The 18,612-nt window shown below is 57.2% G+C and overlaps 2 protein-coding genes across 9 annotated transcripts; both read right to left on the reverse strand.

Moving 5' to 3' along the window:
* Window positions 1–490: 490 nt before the first annotated feature.
* Window positions 491–5,277, reverse strand: PTGER1 (prostaglandin E receptor 1). 2 transcript variants are annotated; one of them, XM_057709353.1, is made up of 3 exons: window positions 3,367–5,277; window positions 1,436–2,406; window positions 491–836 (listed from the first exon to the last, which is right to left on the reverse strand). In XM_057709353.1, exons 2-3 carry the CDS (start codon window positions 2,384–2,386, stop codon window positions 570–572), a joined length of 1,218 nt encoding a protein of 405 aa, XP_057565336.1. In that variant the 5' UTR covers window positions 2,387–2,406; window positions 3,367–5,277; the 3' UTR covers window positions 491–569. The 2 variants fall into 2 exon arrangements, with proteins under 2 accessions (XP_057565336.1, XP_057565335.1); XM_057709352.1 differs by having other exon boundaries at window positions 1,436–5,277.
* A 488-nt stretch (window positions 5,278–5,765) lies between these two features.
* Window positions 5,766–18,132, reverse strand: GIPC1 (GIPC PDZ domain containing family member 1). 7 transcript variants are annotated; one of them, XM_057709646.1, is made up of 10 exons: window positions 18,020–18,132; window positions 16,787–17,478; window positions 14,542–14,596; window positions 12,643–12,730; window positions 9,356–9,676; window positions 8,284–8,469; window positions 8,007–8,187; window positions 7,157–7,269; window positions 6,756–6,837; window positions 5,766–6,616 (listed from the first exon to the last, which is right to left on the reverse strand). In XM_057709646.1, the coding sequence occupies exons 5-10, from the start codon at window positions 9,641–9,643 to the stop codon at window positions 6,465–6,467; spliced, it is 1,002 nt and encodes a 333-aa protein (XP_057565629.1). In that variant the 5' UTR covers window positions 9,644–9,676; window positions 12,643–12,730; window positions 14,542–14,596; window positions 16,787–17,478; window positions 18,020–18,132; the 3' UTR covers window positions 5,766–6,464. The 7 variants fall into 7 exon arrangements, with proteins under 7 accessions (XP_057565629.1, XP_057565634.1, XP_057565632.1 ...); XM_057709651.1 differs by having other exon boundaries at window positions 9,356–9,733; XM_057709649.1 differs by lacking the exon at window positions 14,542–14,596.
* Window positions 18,133–18,612: the final 480 nt, after the last annotated feature.

Raw genomic sequence — 18,612 nt, forward strand, 5'->3', positions numbered from 1 at the left:
TGATGGGGAAATGCCTCGGGTTATGGTGGCGGATCATTTGAAGAGGGCCAAGGGATGGTGGAGACTCGGGGCTGTTATCATGGAGGGGAGCGTGGGCAGAATGTGATGGGAGGGGGCTCGGAGCTGTGTAGAGGGAAGTCGGGTTAGAGGCCTGTGATGGGGCGTGGTTTGGGGGTGGGGACTTGGGGTTCTGTTGGGGGAGCTCAGGGCCATAATAAGCGAATGGTTGCGGGAGTCATTCCTGATGACAGCAGGGGCGAGAAGTGCCCCCCGACCCTCTCGCCCTGCTCCCAGCGGAGCCCTGACCCCAGGACTGCGGCCACGGCCTTGCGCGCATGCTCCTACGACTCCGGCTCTGCGCCTCTGCGCCCCCGCGTGGCAAGTCCAGGAACTGCAACCCGAGAGGCGTACACAGCGCCTCTGCAGCCCCCGCGCGGCCACTAAGGTGCTTCAGCCCCAACGGGACACACCGCCCTGGGGTTGTCCGCAAAACAGTTTTATTCCCCGAAGTCTCCACGCTGCAGACCTGAGGCAGGCCCCGGATAGTCTGGCTTAGCCGCTGGGCGCGCCTAGAAGTGACTGAGGCCACTGTGCCGGGAGCTGCGCAGCGAGCTGGCCTCCCAAGCACTCCTGGTGAGGCCCAGCCCCGCGGGGCTGCCCTTGGCAGCTGCCCTTGAAGGCAGGAGGCGAAGCAGTTGTCGAAGCACAGCCTGGCGCAGCAAGATGTACACCCAGGGGTCCAGAATCTGGTTCCACGAGGCGAGGCGAACGGCCAAAAACAGCGGCCGCTGTAGGGAGCTGGAGCCCCAGCCCGCGATGGCCAGCACCACCAACACCTGCGGGAGAAGACGGTGTGAGCGGTGCGGTAGTGTAAGCAGAGGGGACCGGCGAAGGGTAGGGCCGGGATGGATGGGAGTGTATCCGGAAGGTAAGGACGCTGTGAGGAGGGACGGAACGTCACGGGGAGGGTAAATGGGAATCTAATTGGGAAGGAGTTATGGAGAGAGGGGAGGAGAAGCAGGGGCATTAGAGAGCGTGGCAGAAGCAAAAGTTTTCAGTGGGTGTGTGCTCGGGCCAGAAAGAAGTCCCAGGTATCCCAAAGGACGGGGGATTGATGGGGAGAAGAGAAAAGGGGTGGTGATAGTGGAAGGGAGCTAGGGAATGAAGGCACTTAGGTGGGTAGGGCTGGAGGGGAGGCTTGCCTGGGTCGGGTGAACTGCAAATACCCCAGAAAGGAGTAAGGGGGACTGGGAGGAGGAATGGGACGTCAGAGGGAGAGGGCAAAGGGTGGACTCTGGCAGGTGGGGCCTCGAGGGCCCAGAGCCCTGGCTGGGTCAGAGAGAGAGGACCCAGGTATCCCAGGATGGAAAAGGGCGGGAGGCGTCACGGAGGGCGTGGGAAGGAACAGCGTTGGAGGGGCATGCGCGCCCCTCACCAATAGGGGGCTCCAGCAGATGCACGACACCACCATGATGCCCACGAGCTGGCCCACCATCTCCACGTCGTGGGCGCGGGCTCTGCGCGCTGAGCCACGGCCCAGAGAGCCGCTGGGGGCGGCGGAGGCCGACACGACGGACGAGGCGGACGAGGCGGAGGCCGAACGGGCTCCGTGCCCTCCCCAGTGACGGCGGCTGTCGGGGCCTCCGGCCGGGAAGTGCCGTCCAGAGCGGCGGCGCCAGCGGGCGCGCAGCAAGGCCAGGCCGCTGAGTGTGTTGCACACGAGAGCGGCGAGCAGCGAGGCCAAGCCGAGGCCGGCGAAAAGGCCGGCGAGCAGCGACTGGCGCCAGCCTCCCGCCGGGCCCAGACCGATGAAGCACCACGTGCCCGGGTACTGCAGCTCGTAGCGGCCCACGCGCGCCAGCGGCAGCAGCGCCACGGCCAAGGCCACGGCGGCCAGCGCGGCCAGAGCCAGCCGCGCGCGGGCCACCGAGACGCGGGCCGCGTGCAGCAGGGGCCGCGTGACGCCCACGCAGCGCTCCACGGCCATGCCGCAGCCCAGCAGCAGCGGGCACAGGCCGAAGAAGACCATGCAGCCGCCCAGGAAGTGGCAGGCCACGCCGACCGGCGAGCGCCCCGCCGCGTACAGGCGCAGCACCAGCGCGCCCGGGATCACGTGGCCCGCCAGGTCGGTGGCCAGCAGGCTGGCGACGAACAGCAGGAAGGTGGCTGCCGAGCGGCGGCGCCGCAGACGGCCCGCGGCCTGCGCCAGCAGTGCCAGCGCCAGCACGTTGGACACGGCGCCCAGCGTCATGGAGAAGATGGGCAGCGCGGGCGACGCGCCCACCTGGCCCGACGGTGGTCCGGCGGACGCGTTGGGGGCCCCCGGTGCCGTACACGTGGTCGCCTCGCCCGCCAGGCTCAGGTTGAGGGGCCCGCAAGGGCTCATGTCAGGTGCCGGGGGTGGGGCTGGGGAGGAGGAGAGGAGGGGAAGGTGAGGTCCCACCATTGGCCTGGCACCAGCTGGTGGTCCCATCTCAGATCATCAAGACCCATTTGACCCCATGGAGTTCTTCTATAGACCCTCTGTTCATGGCACCTTCAGATGACTGGCTTCCCCATTCCTGATCCACTCCGCCTCCCGGCCTCAGTCTGCCCTCCCTGCCTGCTTCTCTGTCCACCACTGCTCACCTGCCTGCAGCCCCACCTGTCTCTGACCCCACCTCTGGGCCTTACCCACCCACCTCTGACAGGGCACCTCCCATTCTGACACCACATCAAGTTCCTGACCTCTAGCCCCATCTGATACCCATTGAGCCATTTCTGATCCCAGGGCCCCACCTGACCCCACTGTCCCATCTCTGACCATCACCATGTAACCTTTACTCCAGTCCCATCCTAGATGGTCACAGCCCCATCTCTGCTATTATGGGCACATCTCTCCCCACCACAGTGACGATTTCCCCAGGGCCACATCTCTGATCCCACAGCTCCATCCCTGTTCCCATAAACCCATCTCTGTTCCCTTGGCCACATCTCTGTCCACAGAGCCCTGCCCCTGTCCCCAGAGCCCCATCCCTGTCCCCCACACTCCCATCTCTGAGCTCCATCGCTGTCTCTCACCCAGGCCCTACCTCTGACCTGCTGCCTCACCCTGGATGCCCACAGTTCTGCTCCTGCCAGCTCCATATCTCTGCCCCAGAGGCCTCAAGGCCACCCATTCCCTGATAACCCCTGGTGAGGCCTGAGAGGACAGAACTGCCTTCTAGGTCTTATGGGAAGGGAGGCTGGACAGACGGTAAGATCAACAGGGACAGACAGATGGGCTGAGAGTCAAGGAACACAGGAAGGACAGGCTGGGGGAGCCAGGGCCCCATCCTTCCATGCCTTCCTCCCCAGCTGGAGAGCCTCATGCCCCAGCCTTCTTACCCGGAGATGCCTGGGATGCAGGGTCCCCATCGCCTGCCACTCGGCCCCTGCTGCCCCGCTGTGCCGGCTGCCCCACTGCGCCTGAGCCCGCTACACCCGAGCGTCCGAGCTCTCCGACAGGCTGCTCCCTCCCTCCCTCCCTCCTGGGGCGGCTCCTCTGCTCAGCTCCCTGCCTCCTCCCGCTGCCCGCTCCAGCCTCCAGGGGCCGTTCCACCCAGCGCAAGCCTTCAGGGGACCTGGGGTGGCAGAGACCCCCCCCTTCCTGCACTCCTGGCAATGGTCAGGGGCCACTTCTGGCCCCAGCTCCCCTAATGACGAAGCGGGGCTCTGGGAAGTTGGCCTGGCCCCCGTGACCCTCTCCTGCTGGTGGTGCGGGAGCAGCCCCCTTCCCTCCAAGGCGTGGGCCTCTCGCCTGCCTCATTAATAAAGCAGATAAAATCTAAACACTGGAAAATGTGAGTGTCACCCTGGGCAGGCTGGGGCGGCTTAGGGGGTGCCGCTACCCCCACCAGGCCTGTGAGGTTGGAGGGCTAGCCCTCTGTGGGGAGAGCAACACCCCCTTGCCCTGCCAGAGCCTTCATGGATGTTGGGTGGGTGGTGGGGGGCAGTGCCCTGGGTGGACCAGCTTGGTGGTGGGTCAGGCCCAGCCTGACCAGGAGATCCGCCCATTATTTACACAGGGGCTTAAAGCCCAGGCCAGGGCTGCAGCGAGTCATACCCTGGGAGGGGAGAGGGAGGAGGCTGAAGGGGGGCAGGGGAGCCAGGATGTGTGGTGACCAGTGGACTGTCTCCTAGATCCTGCTTTAGGATGTGGTGAGCACATACACATCCCAAGCTACAGACAGCCACACCTGAGGGCACACAGCTGCATCCTCACCTCCTGCCCTGAGAAGTAGGATCACATCCTTGAGGGGTGGACACACAGTCTCACACCCGAAGATACACAATCATATCCCTTAACACCCTGAGACCCACCACCATCACAGCCTGCCCAGCAGCAGCCACATTACTCAGAGCCTTGGGGTCAGCCATCGTCACACTGAGACAGTCTCACCCACAGCACCAGAGCTGTGCCCATAGTTACCGACTCTAACACCCTGACACACAGCCCCCTGAGAAAGGGACCATCACATCCCTTAGCGCTGGCAAATAGTCTCACTCAGCACCTTGAGTGGTGCACACAACCGTTATCACTGACACAGCCCCCAGTCACACACCATGTCACCCAGAGATGCCCCCTAACAGTCCAAGACAGGTCCCACAGGTACACACGGCATACACTCGAGACACAAGGAGTGGCACCCCCTGGACACCCCGAGATCTAGCCGGTCACTCCCCGACCCGAACAACAGCAACACTCAGGGACACACATGCTTACAGCCCTGGACACCCTGAGCTGCAGTCCATGGCCACACTCCACACAGGAGCTCCGCCAGTGACGTCCACACACATCCTGGAACTTGAAGACAGTTGTCACACCCTGTTCCCTCAACAGTCCGCAAACCAGCACTCTGAGAGATACAGTTCTACCTGCTCAACATCCAGGCTCACACAGCCTCACCCCTTCACAACCCGAGCTGTCTATTAGCACAGACACACAAAGTGCCCACAGGTGCCCAGAGTAACCCCTGCCCCTGCCCCTGCCCAGCTGGTCCTCCCCGCTCCCTCCTCCCAGGGCCCATCGCCTGCGTGTTGGAAATGGGGAGAAGGCGGGCTCAGACCGGCCCTCTCAGCTCGCCCCCAAACATTCCTGCGGGGACCTCTGGCCTGGTTCCCCTCACTTCAGTCCCCGCTCTTCCCTCCAGGTCTGGCCAGGATTCGCCCCGCCCCCACCGCCCTGCTTCCCTGATCCCCTCCTCAATCCTTAAAGATGAAGTGGGTTGTCAGAACAAGCACGCTGGGGTTATGATGTGCAGCACAGAGCATGGCGCGCCATGGACACTGGCAGACCCCACACGCACAGAGTCACCCGGGGTGGGGGCATGTCATGAACCCCACCCCCCCCAGCCTCGGAGTGGGGTTGCTCCCCATTAGCACTCACCAGGGCAGGCCTGAGACTCCACCTTAAGCCCACCCCATCTTTCTTTCTCCATGCCTCCTGGCCCCGGGGCTCTCCACGGCCCTGGGTTGGAACAGGCAAGAGCCCACAGCCTCCTGCCCACCGATCGCATCAGGCCAGGGGTGGCGGGAAGCCTTGTTTGAGAGGAAACAAGATTTGCACCCTCAGGAGGCCGAGAAGCTCTGGCCTTGCCTGGAAGCCGGGTGGCTTGCAGCCAAGAGCTTCATCAGGCGGAACGGGTGGGAGGGGGCGGGTGGCTGGGGCCAGTTCCTAATTCAATTTGGAGCCCAAAGAGGATGGATTTCAGCTGCTGCATTCTTTCCCAGCCCCGGCCCACCCTCCTCTCCCATTCCAAAGCCACCACACAGGTCCAACAGCAGATAGATTCTTTATGTTCCAGACAGGAAATTCAGATACAAAAGCCCACCTCCGTCATCATCCCTCCTGCCCCTTCTGTCCCGGGCTGAGCTGAGGGAGACACAGGGGGCAGGGGAGGGAGGGAGTTTGGGGGCTTCACAGCAGACTTGTGTTTCAAATGCGGAGGTAACAGACTCCACAGTGAGGGGGCTCCTCTGGGGGCAGGGGGGCGGTGCAGGGGGAGGGTGTTATTGCATTTGCTGAGGGGGTACACCCCCCTCCTTCATTCCCTGCGTCAGGAAACTAGGGAGGTCACGACCCCCGAATAGAACCCGAGGCCCTAGGGAGACAGAGGGACCAGTTTGGCAGCGGAGGCGGAAAGCATTGGGGGCGGGGGTGGCCACCCAATCTGGCTGGTCCCTCCCCGCGCCTGACCCGGCTGAGGTAGGTGGGGAACAGGGCAGGGGGTGGGGGGTGGCTGGGGACCCCAGCCAGGCGGGGAACTGGCAAGGGGGTGGTACCGATTGGAGGGGGGCAGAGGCCTGGCCCCACCTCCACTCCATATCATCTTCGGGCTACTGAGCTGGGCCCAAGCTGGACGCTGGGGTCCAGGCTGTGGTATCTCCACCCCAGAGGCTCCCACCAGGCCCGGCCCAAGTCATCTCAAGGTCCAGTGGGAGGCCTAGTAGCGGCCAACCTTGGCGTCCCCAATGGCCCCCCAGACGTCAAAGACAAACTCATCCGGGAAGGCGAAGTCACCAAGCCGTTCATCCAGGGCCTCAGCCAGCTCGTCCGGATTTCTTTTGTCCTTTCCAAGCTCTACTATGGTGGCCGCTGCGGGAGGAGGCGGGAGGTGGGGGCAGAATGGAGGCACAGATGGCAGAAGTGCTCAGGGTAGATGCAGCCCCACAGGACCTAGAAGCCCCTTCCCCCAAACACCCCCCATCCCCAGACCCAGGCACCCCCTACTCACCCAACTCTGTGTCCCTGATGCCCATGTAACTCTCCAGCAGGTCATCCACCTTCTCAATGGCCTTCTCCTCAAAGGCTGAAGGCTGGGGGTGGGAGGAGGGACAATGACATCATAATAACGTGACTATAACTGTAACTGTACTAAGTGCTGGGTGCAATTTTTACCACTTTCAGTAATAGAAACCCACAGTTCATCCTCATGATAACCCTGAAAGTGTCCGTATTATGATCCCCATTTTACAGATTAGGAAACAGAGATCCACTTGCTCGAGAAAGGTCCCAGAGCTGGGAGGTGGCAGAGGTGGATTTGCACCCAGTGCCCAGAGCCCCTCAGCTAAGAGGTGATGCTGCCCCTATGAATTCCACAGGGAAGCAGGGCTGAGGCCCGGCTGGAACACTCACCAGATCCTCTACTGTGGCAGTACCCCGGGATCGGAGCCGGAGGGTCCCTCGGCCAGTGCCCAGCTGGGGACCGGAGCCAGGGCGGCCACCCCCTGAACGCACGCTGATCATGTCTGTGGGAGGCAGGGAAGGGGTGAGGGCTGGAGAAACCCAATCCAAGCATGTTCTGGGCAGGAACCTGGGCATCCCAGCCTCAGACAACCCTCTACCTTTTCTAAGCTTCTGTAGGCTTTGGGGGAGTTGGGGGCTGAGGTGACCCCAGGAGGGCAGGACTCCTGACTCAGGCTTGGCATGGGTGTAGGAGGCACAGCCAGGGGCTAGGAATGGAAAAGGCTGGGGGGGAGACTGGAGGGGGCCACTCCTGTTCCCAGGGCCTGAGGGACAGGAAGGGGGTGGGTCCTGGGTCTCCAGCTGCTTTCCCGAAGGCCAAGGGGGTACAGCTGCTGGGCCACAGACCAGCCCTATCTGCCTGGGGAAGTGTTTTAGAGTCCCCCACCCCCACCCCCTGGGCCTTGGGCCCATTCCTGAGAGTTAATGAAGCCAGACAAAAAAGTGGGGGGGCTGGCACAGGGCAGCCAAGCCTGGCTTTTCAGGGCTGCCCAGGGTTGGGGGCACTTGGCTGGGCTAATGGCTCTTGGAAGCTGGATATGGGGGCAACTTCCTCCTTGCCTCCATCCTCCTCCCAGGCGAGGCAGAGAGCCAGCACCCCTCTCCAGGGCAGGGTGGAGCTGCCCCACCCCCTTTCCACTGTGACCAGCTGGGCTTGGGCACCACCTGCTGGTGGCCCTTGGCACTGCAGCCAGGACCCAAGCGCAGGGGAAGATCCAGGCTCCAGGAGGCAGCCCCTCACCAAAGGCCTTTCGGGGCTCTGTGAGCTTCAGCGTGAAGGTGCGGCCTCGGGGTAGCTCCTTGAGCAGCCGGGCCACCTCGTAGTGCCGGCAGCCCAGCAGGCTCTGTCCATTGATGGCCTCGATCATGTCACCCACGCTGATGAGCTGGATGTGGTCGATCACGCTGCCCTCCTTAATGCGCTGTGGGGAAAGGAGCTGTCAGCCCCTGTGGCTCTGCCCTTGGGTCCTATGGGTAGGCCCTACCCTCGAGACTCTGAGTGCCCCACCCCCAGGCACCTTGATGAAGGCGTAGCCGGCCCCGTTGTCTGTGATGGTGAGCCCTAACGCCTCCTCCGACTTGAACACCTCTACTTCCTTGCGCTGCCCCTTGATGTGGGCGAAGATGAAGTCCTCCAGCCCGATCTGGCCCCCCAGGAGCTTATCCATGTCCACTTTGTGGGTGTTGAGGGTGCAGAACATCACCTGCAGGGGTGGGAGACATTCAGCCCTCGCCTCCCTCCAGCGCCCTTTGCGGATCACCACCTGAGGGGGAAGTGAGGAGAGCTGGGAAAGGCCTGGGGGTCCCCACCCCCGTGCCTGACCACCCGCAGAGCCAGGGCAGGGCCCCACTAGGGCTGGGTTTCTGTGCTAGCAAAAAACTCCCTGCTGTTTCCAGGGTACAGAGCCTGGCACAGAGAGGGTGCTCAGAAAATGCCTGTGGAATGAATGAAGGGGCACAGATACCCGTCCTGCCTCCTGAGACCCCTGCATCTACTTCCCGCTCAATCCAACAGTCACCCTCCTTGCTTCCCTTCCTTTGGCCCCCAAAGTCCTCGGGATGGGACCTCCCAATGAATCATGGAGAAGTGAATCTTGCATCTGACCTTCAATCCCCCCAATCCGCTGGGCTGCAACCTCCCAATGCATGATGGGAATGTAGCATCCAGCCCTGGCCATCCATTCCCACAATCCGCTGGGGCAGAGGCCTCCCAGTGCCTGATGGGAACTCGGCACCCAGTCCTGATCTCCAGTTCCCCACAATGCACTGGGCTGCAGGTCTCCTAATGCCTGATAGAAACTCAGCATCCAGGTGTGGCCACCCGCCCCCACAATCCACTGGGGCACAGGTCTCCCAATGCCTGCATCTGGCTGTGGCCTCTAGTTTGCCACAAACCAGTGAGGTGCAGGCTTCCAATGCCTGATGAAACTCAGCATCCAGCCCTGGCCTCCAGCTGCCTATAATTCACTGGGGTAAGGCCACAGTATCTGCAGCTTCAGCACCTGAGCCACAGCTCACAAACAGGATGCATGCTCAGGCCTCTCTCTAGCTCACCATCAGAGACCCCAGTGCCCGGCTCTCCGGGGGTACCTCAGCAGCTGGCAACCGGAAGGCCTCGGCGATTTTGCTGTACAGCTCCTTGACGTTGGTGAAGCCCTCGATGCGGCCAGTGGGACTGCCGTGGGCCAGCTGGGTGTGAAACACGAGGCGGGGCCGCAGGGCGGGGGGAGGGGGAGGCAAGCCCATTTGGGGGCCCCCCGCCCCACCTCCGCCCAGGGGCTCCGGCTCCCCCACGCCCAGACCACCACGGCCTGGCTCAGCCTCCTCATTTTCCACCAGAGGCGGCGCCTTTTTCCGCCGCCCCAGTCCCAGCGGCATGAGCAGCGAGAAGAGGGGGCACGCCCAGGAGATCTGCAGGACAGGAAAAGGGGCTCAGGGCCTGGGCAGTGGCCTTGGGCCGCCTCGCCCCTACAGGTCCAATGAAATATTCAGAAAACAGACTGGCTTCAGTTTAAAATCCGGTCCCAGCTCAGAGCCAGACAAAGCAAGATGATTGGCCAAAGGAAACCCGGAAGAAATGCCCTATGTAAGTGATTCAGACTACCACGAGGACGCGACTCTCTCTGAGTCTGCCCGTGTGTGCCTAGTCACACGTACTCTTTTTCCTCCTGATTAAACACTTCACTTGTTTCACTTTAAAAAAAGGAAAAAAGAAAAAAGAAAACAAAAATCCAGTCCCAGCACTTACACACCTGCACAGAACTAATCATATCAGCTACTATCTATCATAACCCTATGCTAACTGCTCTGTGATCTCAGTCAATCCTCACACCACATCATGGGGACCATATTATCATCTCCATGATGTAATTATGTGATATACCATAATATGTGATTATGCCCATTTAACATGAGAAAATGGAGGCTCACAGCCTACATTTCTATTTATTTTTCTATTGGTCACAGTCACTAGTGCTGTGTGCAAAAAATTTCTGACTCTCCCCCTTCAAAGCATGTAGGCAGATGGCACTTACTGGCCTCCTTGTGACTGGGCAAGCATCTGACCAGTTCTGGCCCATGAGTTGTGACAGGAAGTGACACATGACATTTCTGGACTGAAGCATTTAATTACTGAAGCAAGAGCCTCCAGAGATCCATTTCTACTGGTAGGGTGACCAGCCACATTTGATGTGGTGGTGGCCTCATCAGGCCAGGCTCTGAGTGACCACAATGAATGGAACCCCCCACTGAGCTGCAATGGACATGTACCAGGAACAAAAAATAAACTTTTGTTGAGTTTGGCCACTAAGATTTTGGAGATGTTTGTTACTTCAGCAAAACCTGTCCTGACTGATACACTTTTCTCTTGCCTCTCGCTCTACTCTTTCTTTCTCCCTCCCTCCCTTCAAACAAATATATTTTGGACACTTACTATGTTCCATGCAACAATATGGATATTGCCTTCAATAAGACAAGCAAGGTTCCACATTTCCTTACCCAGAGTAAATAAGGAGCCTGTGATGAGTGGTTAATAGATGAAGAAAACAATCCTATATGGATAAATCCTAAGAGTTTACAAATACACATACATATGTATGTGTGTATATATAATATGTGTGTATGTGTTTAAGTGGATACATATATGTGTTTGTGTATGAATGTTTTAAAAACCTTTAATTAGAGAACTCCCTGGCAGACCAGTGGTGAGGAATTGGTGCTTTCACTGCTGGGCCTGGGTTCAATCTCTGGTTGGGGAACTAAGATCCCACAAGCTGCGTGGCACAGCCAAAAAAAAAAAAAAAGCTTTAATTAATTAAAACCCAAGGGCTTCTCTGGTAGCACAGTGGTTAAGAATCCACCTGCCAATGCAGGGGACCCATGTTCGATCCCTGGGCCGGGAAGATCCCACATGCTGCAGAGCAACTAAGCCCATGCGCAGAAACTACTGAGCCTACACTCTAGAGCCCGCAAGCCACAACAAGAGACGCTATAACAGTGAGAAGCCCATGCACCACAATGAAGAGTAGCCCCTGGCTCCCCGCAACTACAGAAAGCCTGCGTGTAGCAATGAAGACCCAACAGAGCCAATAAGTTAATAAACAAGTAAATGTATAAAAAAATTATAATTCAAAGCTGTAATTAATAATTTCATAAAAGTTTGCTACAGAATATACCTATGAAGGTGAGAAAAAAGTCTCTGTGAATAGCTCAAGCTCATTATTGAACACTGCACAAAATTTATGCTGGCAATATTAAAATAACTTCTATTATTAAAAAAAAAAAAAAAAAAAGACAAGCAACAAGGTCCCTGACTAGAGCTACCATGAGCAGTTACAGATTGTTCACTGTGCAAAAGCACCAGACCCTGGTCTTGTGATGTCTGCTGGGAAGAAGGGTTGCATTTTTCTAATACACTCCTAAAGGTGCTGCAGAAGCTAGCTAGCCGGGGCTCTGTCCATGCTGTCCAAAAGCACATAGTCCAGAGGAGAAGATGCACAGTGAGAAAGCAAGTGTGTAAATATCTAATGTAATTTCTAAGAGTGCTATGAAGAAATAAAACAAGACACGTTCTACAGACAAGGTCAGGGAGGGCCTCTCTGAGAAGGTGAAGGTGAATCAGAGACTCAAAAGACAGGAAGAAATGTCCATAGGAGGATATGAGGCAAGAACATTCAGGCAGAGAGAACAGCCAGTGCAAAGGCCCTGAGGTGGGGCTGTGCTTGGCATGTTTGAGGAACAGCAAGGAGGCCTGTGTAGTTGGAGCAGAGTAAGGGGGACAGTAAGAAAAGGTGAGGGCAGAGAGGTAACGGGAAGACGGAGGCAGAACCTGGGCTTTTGGTCTGAGTGAGGTGGCAGTCATGGTGGGTTCTCAGCAGACTCACAGATCAGCTGGAGACCACTATGGTTGGAGTGGAGTGAGCAGTGGCAGAACATGAAGAGGACAGGTAAAAGAGGGGCCTTGTAGGCTGGGAAAGAGTTCAGATTCCATTTTTAAGTCACATGTCCAAAGTCACAGAAGCTGGCTGCAACCTTAGGTCTGATTCCCAAGCCCAAGTTCATCACTATGACGGTGTCCCCTAAGCGACTCAATCTCTCTGGGCCTCAGCTGCCTGGTCTGCAAATGGGGACGTTCCATCCACCTGGCCAGGTTGTGGTGAGGATCAAATTATGCCAAATTATATTTTTCTGTGTGAAGGGGACTTTCTGCTCCTTCCCTTCAGATCACCTCTTCCAGGGGGCCCTCCTGGATTCAGTTGAGCCCCTAGGCTGCACCCATCCTCATTCATTCATTCATTCACTCATTCATTCATTCATTCATTCATGTGTTCTCCAACACCTCCTCTAATATCACCTGGTCCAGCCCCATCAACACGTACCTAGATTAGTGCAGTTGCCTTCTCTGTGTCTCCTGGCTTCTGCCCTTGCCCCCAACAGTCTCTTGTCAATACAGCAGCCAGAGTGATCCTGTAAAACATAAGTCATGTCACATCTGTCCTCTCAATCTCCCAGGGCTTCAACCTCACCTGGAGTAAAAGTCAATGTCCTCTCTTTGGCCCACAGGCCCAAAAGAATCTGCCCACATTACCTGAGTGCCCTTATCTCCTCCCACTTTCCCCCTCGCTCATTCCCTCCAGCCACATGGGCCTCCTCCCTGTTCCATCAACACGCTAGGTGAGGTTCAGCCTCAGGGCCTTTGCACTGGCGGTGCCCTCTGGTATCCACACAACTCACTCTCTCACCTCTTTCAGGTGGAAAACATAGTTCATTCATTTACCTTGTTCACTGTCTGTCTTCTGAAAGGGCAGGGAACTTTGCCTGTCTTATTCATTTTTCTATTCTTAGTACAGAGGACACTGCCTGGCACATAGCAGCTGCTTAATAAATATCTGTGGAATGAATGAACGGATGAACAAATGATCTTAACATTCACCAGCCCACCAGTCTCTGTGCCCAGCTCTGGGGAGCCAGAGAGGCACAGGCTGTAGTTCCTGACCTCAATAGGGTCTTGTCTCCCTGGAAAAAGTACAAGTCCTACCTCTGTGGTCCCTCATCCCTTGCTTCCCAGCATAATTCTGGACAGAATAAGTCTTCACTTAGCAACGAAGACACTGTCGGGGGTTTTTGGGTTTGTTTTTTTTCTTTTTAATAAATTCACTTATTTATTGGCTGCGTTGGGCTCTAGGTGCATGGGCTTCAATAGTTGTGGCATGTGGGCTCAATTTTGTGGCTCATGGGCTCTAGAGCACAGGCTCAGTAGTTGTGGTGCACGGGCTTAGTTGCTCTGTGGCATGTGGGATCTTCCTGGCCCAGGGCTCGAACCCGTGTCCCCTGCATTGGCAGGCGGATTCTTAACCACTGCGCCACCAGGGAAGCCCTGTCGTTTTGTTTTTCACTCCCCTCCTTATCAATGATGCTAAACAACTTTTAATACATTTATTAGTCATTTGGATTTGCCCTTTTGTGAACTGCCTAAGTCTTTGCCCATTTTTCAAAACTGCATGGTTTGTGTTTTGTTTGTTTGTCTTGTTTTGTTTTTGTTTTTGCTGCACTGTACGGCTTGTGGAATCTTAGTTCCCCGATCAGGGACTGAACCTGGGCCCTCGGCAGCAAACACGCAGAGTCCTAACCACTGGATTGCCAGGGAATTCCCTAAAACTGCGTGGTCTGTTTTTAATTGCAATGCAATCTATATGTTCTAGATACTAGAAATAAAATAAATTCTGAATGAATAAAGCAGTACTGCTCTGTCAAGTTATTTCACTACACTCAATGATGCTACCAAAAACAAACAAAAATCCCAACCCCCTCTCCTCCACATCAGCATCTCCCCTGGTTCCCCTCCAACCACTCCCCATACATCTTAGCAGAATGCTAAGAACATAAATCTGCAACTTGGATCCACCACTTACTAGCTGTGTGACCTTGGGCAAGTGTCTTAACCTCTCTGAGTTCCCAGTGTGCTTGGAACAGTTCCTGGCACACAATAAGAGTTCCATAAATGCTGGTGACAATTACTACTATTTCCATCTGTATCATCTTTCAGTCAGTTGCCGAGATTCAAACTCCCTCCTTTTCCCAGGGTCCCTACATCCTGATCACCAATTCCTAACATCCTTATTCTGCCTACACTTGATGCCCTGGTTCAAGGCTCGCTTTGTGTCCTCACCCAGGAGGGGAGAATAATGGTGGTGAGGAAAGTGGCTGATTAATAAATTTGCTTTCCAGGCCAGAAGAGGCATAGTGGCATGGGTTCAACTCTCACCCCTGTCACTTACCAGCTATGTGGCTGTGGGCAAGTCACTTCACTTGATGGGGCCTCAGTTTCCTCATCTGAAAAATGGGCAGAATTCCTGTCTCTCAGAGTGCTTATGGGAATCCAAAGAGATTATGCAAGTAACTCAATTAGCACTTTGCCTGACACCAATCTAAAGAAGTTGTTACTATTATTGTCATTATTAGTATTGCCTCTTCCCTTGCCCTGCCCAGGAACATCCCAGTCCTCTCTGCTGGCCAAGGCCTACTCCAGGACCCCTCCTCTAGGAAGCATCCCTGGCTTGCGCCGGCCTGTTGGAACTGCCCCTGTGGTCCAGACAACTCAGGCCCACGAAGTTAATTACATGCTGCCCTGGCAGAACTCTTGTCTTCTAGTCTTAGGCTGTCATTTAACTCCATGTCTCTATTTTAAAACGTAAACCAGGTCACGTCACTCCCCAGCCTCAAATCTGACAACGGTTTCCCACCTGATGGAGGAAAAGCTCTAAACTCCTTAACGTGACCCACAGACCCCTGCAGAATCACCAATTTGGGTCCTCTGCTGCACCAGCCACATCACGTGAAGCTTGGTCCAGCCTCAGAGCCTTTGCCCTGGCTGTGCCCCCTGTCTGATCTTTACAAGGCTGGCTTCTTTTTGTCATTCAGACCTCGGCTCCAAAGTTACCTCCTCTGAGATCCCCCCGTTGCCCACAGATTCTACCATGCCACTGCCTCATATTTTATTCAGAACATTTATCACACTCTGCAAGTATTTTCTTTATTTACGGGTTAACTTGTTTGTTGCCTGCTTCCCCCCATTAGAATGGCAGCTCCCCAAGAGCAGGGATTTTTGTTGTGTTTACTCTGTGCCAAGAACAGTACCTGGCACACAGTAGGTGCTTAATATATGTAGAATGAATGAATGTGCCTTATGCCCTCATTCTGACTACTCTCTGAGCCTCCCATCCTCAGAACATGCCCACTGTAGAGCAGCTAACTGCCACCTCCCCACCGCATTCCCAGTCTCCTCTCAACCCTGAACACAGGTATGGAAAAAAGGAGTTTCAGCCCCGGGCATCGAGCAGGTTGGCTGGAATCCCAGCATCCCCACCCTCTCTTCCCTGGGAAGGGCCTGAAACTTAATAAGCCCACAGCCACACAGAGTTGCAGTGCGGGGAGCAGGAAGTGGGGAAAGGGGTTCCAGGGAGTTCACACAAGCTGGGGGTGGGGGGACACCACACCCAGGCTCCCCTTTTCAGCAGGGTATGCTTAGGAGAGGAGGGCGGGAGGCCTCTGAATCAGTCTTGAAAAACCGGCTCCTGGGTGTTTCCAGGGAGAACGCCTACTGTCCTGGGCCCAGGCTTCCCAGGTGGGCCTAGCAGGCACAGGACCCCACCGGCGCTGGCCCCCAGCCTATCTCTCCTGCAGATGTCACTCTCTTCTCAGGATCCAGGTATTCTGGCCTTGGTTTTCCAGCTCAGGGGATAAGGACCATGGGGGCAGCTTCCTGTTTGAGCAGCTGGTGAAATCAAAGACCAGCAGGTGTGCCCCAGACGGCGTGTCTGGTTGGAGGGAGTGGAGTGGGAGGAGCTGGTGAGAAACACCTGAGCTTTGGAGCCACTGGGCATCTAGTCTAGTAGTTGGGACTCCAGTTCTGGATTCTGAGGCATGGGTTTGAGTCCCAGATCTGCCACTTACTCGCTGTGTGACCTTAGGCAAGTCACTCCACCTCTCTGGGTCTGCTGCTCCGGCTCCGAGAGAAGTAACAGCACCTTCCATGAGGTGCTGAGATTCAGTGATAGGCGCGATAAATACCTGACACTGAAGTTTTCAATAAATGCTAGCCGGGGTGATTTTTTTCCGTTATTATCTTCGGAAACCTCGGTCCTCCCATGGTCCCCCTAGGCCCTAGAGGACTGGGACTGGGCCAGCTTCGGGGAGTTGCCCGGGCAGGGCTCAGAAATACCGATCCTGCGCCCGTCCCAGCCGGGATGGGAACTGCCCAGAGGTACAGGGGGCTGGGGTGTGGCTGCACACCCCATCCCGGCGGCACGAGGCGCTTACGCCTGCCCCGCAGCGGGAAGGCAGGCTGCCCTCTGGGAAGGGGCCTCGGGCATCCCCCCCGCTCAGCCTAGACTTCCAGCCGCGTCCACGGGGCCGGCCCCACCCCACAGGATCCGCCGGATCCCCGCGGGTCCGCGATCCCGCAGGTCCGCGCCGGGGTCCCGCGAGCGGCCGCGATGCACCCCGCCCGCGGGTGACACTCACCTGCGCCGCCGCCGCCGCCGCCCAGCGCGCGCCGCGATCGGCTCTCAGCAAACTCTGGCCAGGGCCTCTCCCTCAGCCACGACCAGGGGGGCGGGGCCAGGGCCCATGTCCGGCCAATCATGAGCGGCCGCCCGGCGCTCGCGGCCAATCCGCTCCACGCCGCCCCGCGCCGGGTGGACCCGAAGGAAACATTCCAGAGGGATCCCTGCGCCTCACTCGGCTCTTCACGACACCTCCCCCGTGCCGCGGAGCGTTGGACCTTCCCGCCCCTCCTAAGCCGCGGCGGGCTGTACCACCGCAAGGCTGCGGAGGGGGAGCTGCGGCCGGGCCCGGGCCAATCTCGCGGAAGGAAGGAGGCCAGCGGCCAATGGGAAGCTGGGGCCCCTGGACCACGTGCTGTTGGCTGAGTGTCCGAGTGGGGTGCCCTGGGTGGTAAGAGGAGGGGGGCTAGTCGTGGGAGTCAGGTGACCGAGTTTGAGTTTCGGGGAGAGGATACAAACTCCCAAAGTCCAGAAAAGCGGACCCTCTAGGAGACCCGGGAGGGGGCCAAGGGCAGGCCCCAATCCAGTCCTCTGCCCGGCCTGCACATGCCCCAGCCGGCCGTCCTCAGGAAGGATAAAAAGATGCATTCATTCTGGATGGGCGGGCGGGGGACTGAGATGAATAGGGAGGGTCCCGAGTGTCCCTGCGTCCTGGATGTACAATGGACAAGGGCATTCATTCATTCATTCATTCATTTACTCATCAAATATTTAATGTGTCCCTGCTCCGTGCCAGGCTCTGTCCTATCTCTACAGACACATCAACGAATAAGCTGAAAGAATGTGCTCCTGGTAAAGGGAACAGGGCGTGAAAAGGCTTGGAGGTCGGACAGAGAGATACAGCACACTTTAGGAGAGCACGATATCGTAGGAGCGAGCAAAGTGGCTCGCAAAGCACCTTTCGGGTGCAGTGGAACGGAAGACAAGGGCAAGATGGCCTGTTCGCTTGCTGGCTGACCATCGAATTATTTATTGAGCACATACTGTGTTAAATTATAAAGGGTACCCACCCAACCCGAGCCTCTGCCCTCAGGGAGCTGACTATCGTGAGTCGGCCTCCTGTATCTCTGTTCCCGCCCCCCGCACCACCACCACCCCCGCACTCCTCCCCCGCCCCCTGCCCCACTCCCGAGACTGGCACAGAGCAGGGTCTCAGTACACGTGTGTGGATGAAAGAGCTGGGTAATCTCACCATCTCCAGGTCTGGCTTGTAACCGGGATTTCACAGGCAGGAACAGGTCCAAGAAACAAAGACACAAACGGACCTTGCCCAGGCCGGGACTCTCAGTTCCTAGGACAGGTGAGATTTCCTTGTCCTAGGAACAAGCCAGCCACTCAGACAGCTGGGGCCGGACCAGGAGTTGGCTGTGTGTTCTGGGAATTGTAGTTCTTGGAGACCTCTAACTGTTCAAGCCTTAGTGAATGATTGGATCTTTGCAGTGGGTGAACTGCTGCACATTCCAGCCTCACTAGGGCATGTTGGACAAAGTCAGAGGAGAGAGTGGGCCCTGGGCTTAGTTGCTGAGGGCTGCACGGCCGACTCCACCCAGCTGGCAAATACTGAAACTGCTGTGGCAACAGGCACAGCTATTGTCCTTCTCTTCCTGTTCTGCTGACCTCTGTCACCCCCACTGAGTGATCTGCTGCCTCTGGCTAGGCCGGTGCCCTCTGTGGGACTGTGTCCACTTCCCTGCTTGTGCCTGGCATCCGAGCTGCCTCCAATGCACTTGGAGAGGACAATATGTGGGATGTGGGGCACAGAGTCCTGAGCAGAATCCACCTGAA

Source organism: Hippopotamus amphibius, chromosome 15, assembly GCF_030028045.1.
Source record: "Hippopotamus amphibius kiboko isolate mHipAmp2 chromosome 15, mHipAmp2.hap2, whole genome shotgun sequence".
Lineage (NCBI taxonomy): Eukaryota > Metazoa > Chordata > Mammalia > Artiodactyla > Hippopotamidae > Hippopotamus > Hippopotamus amphibius.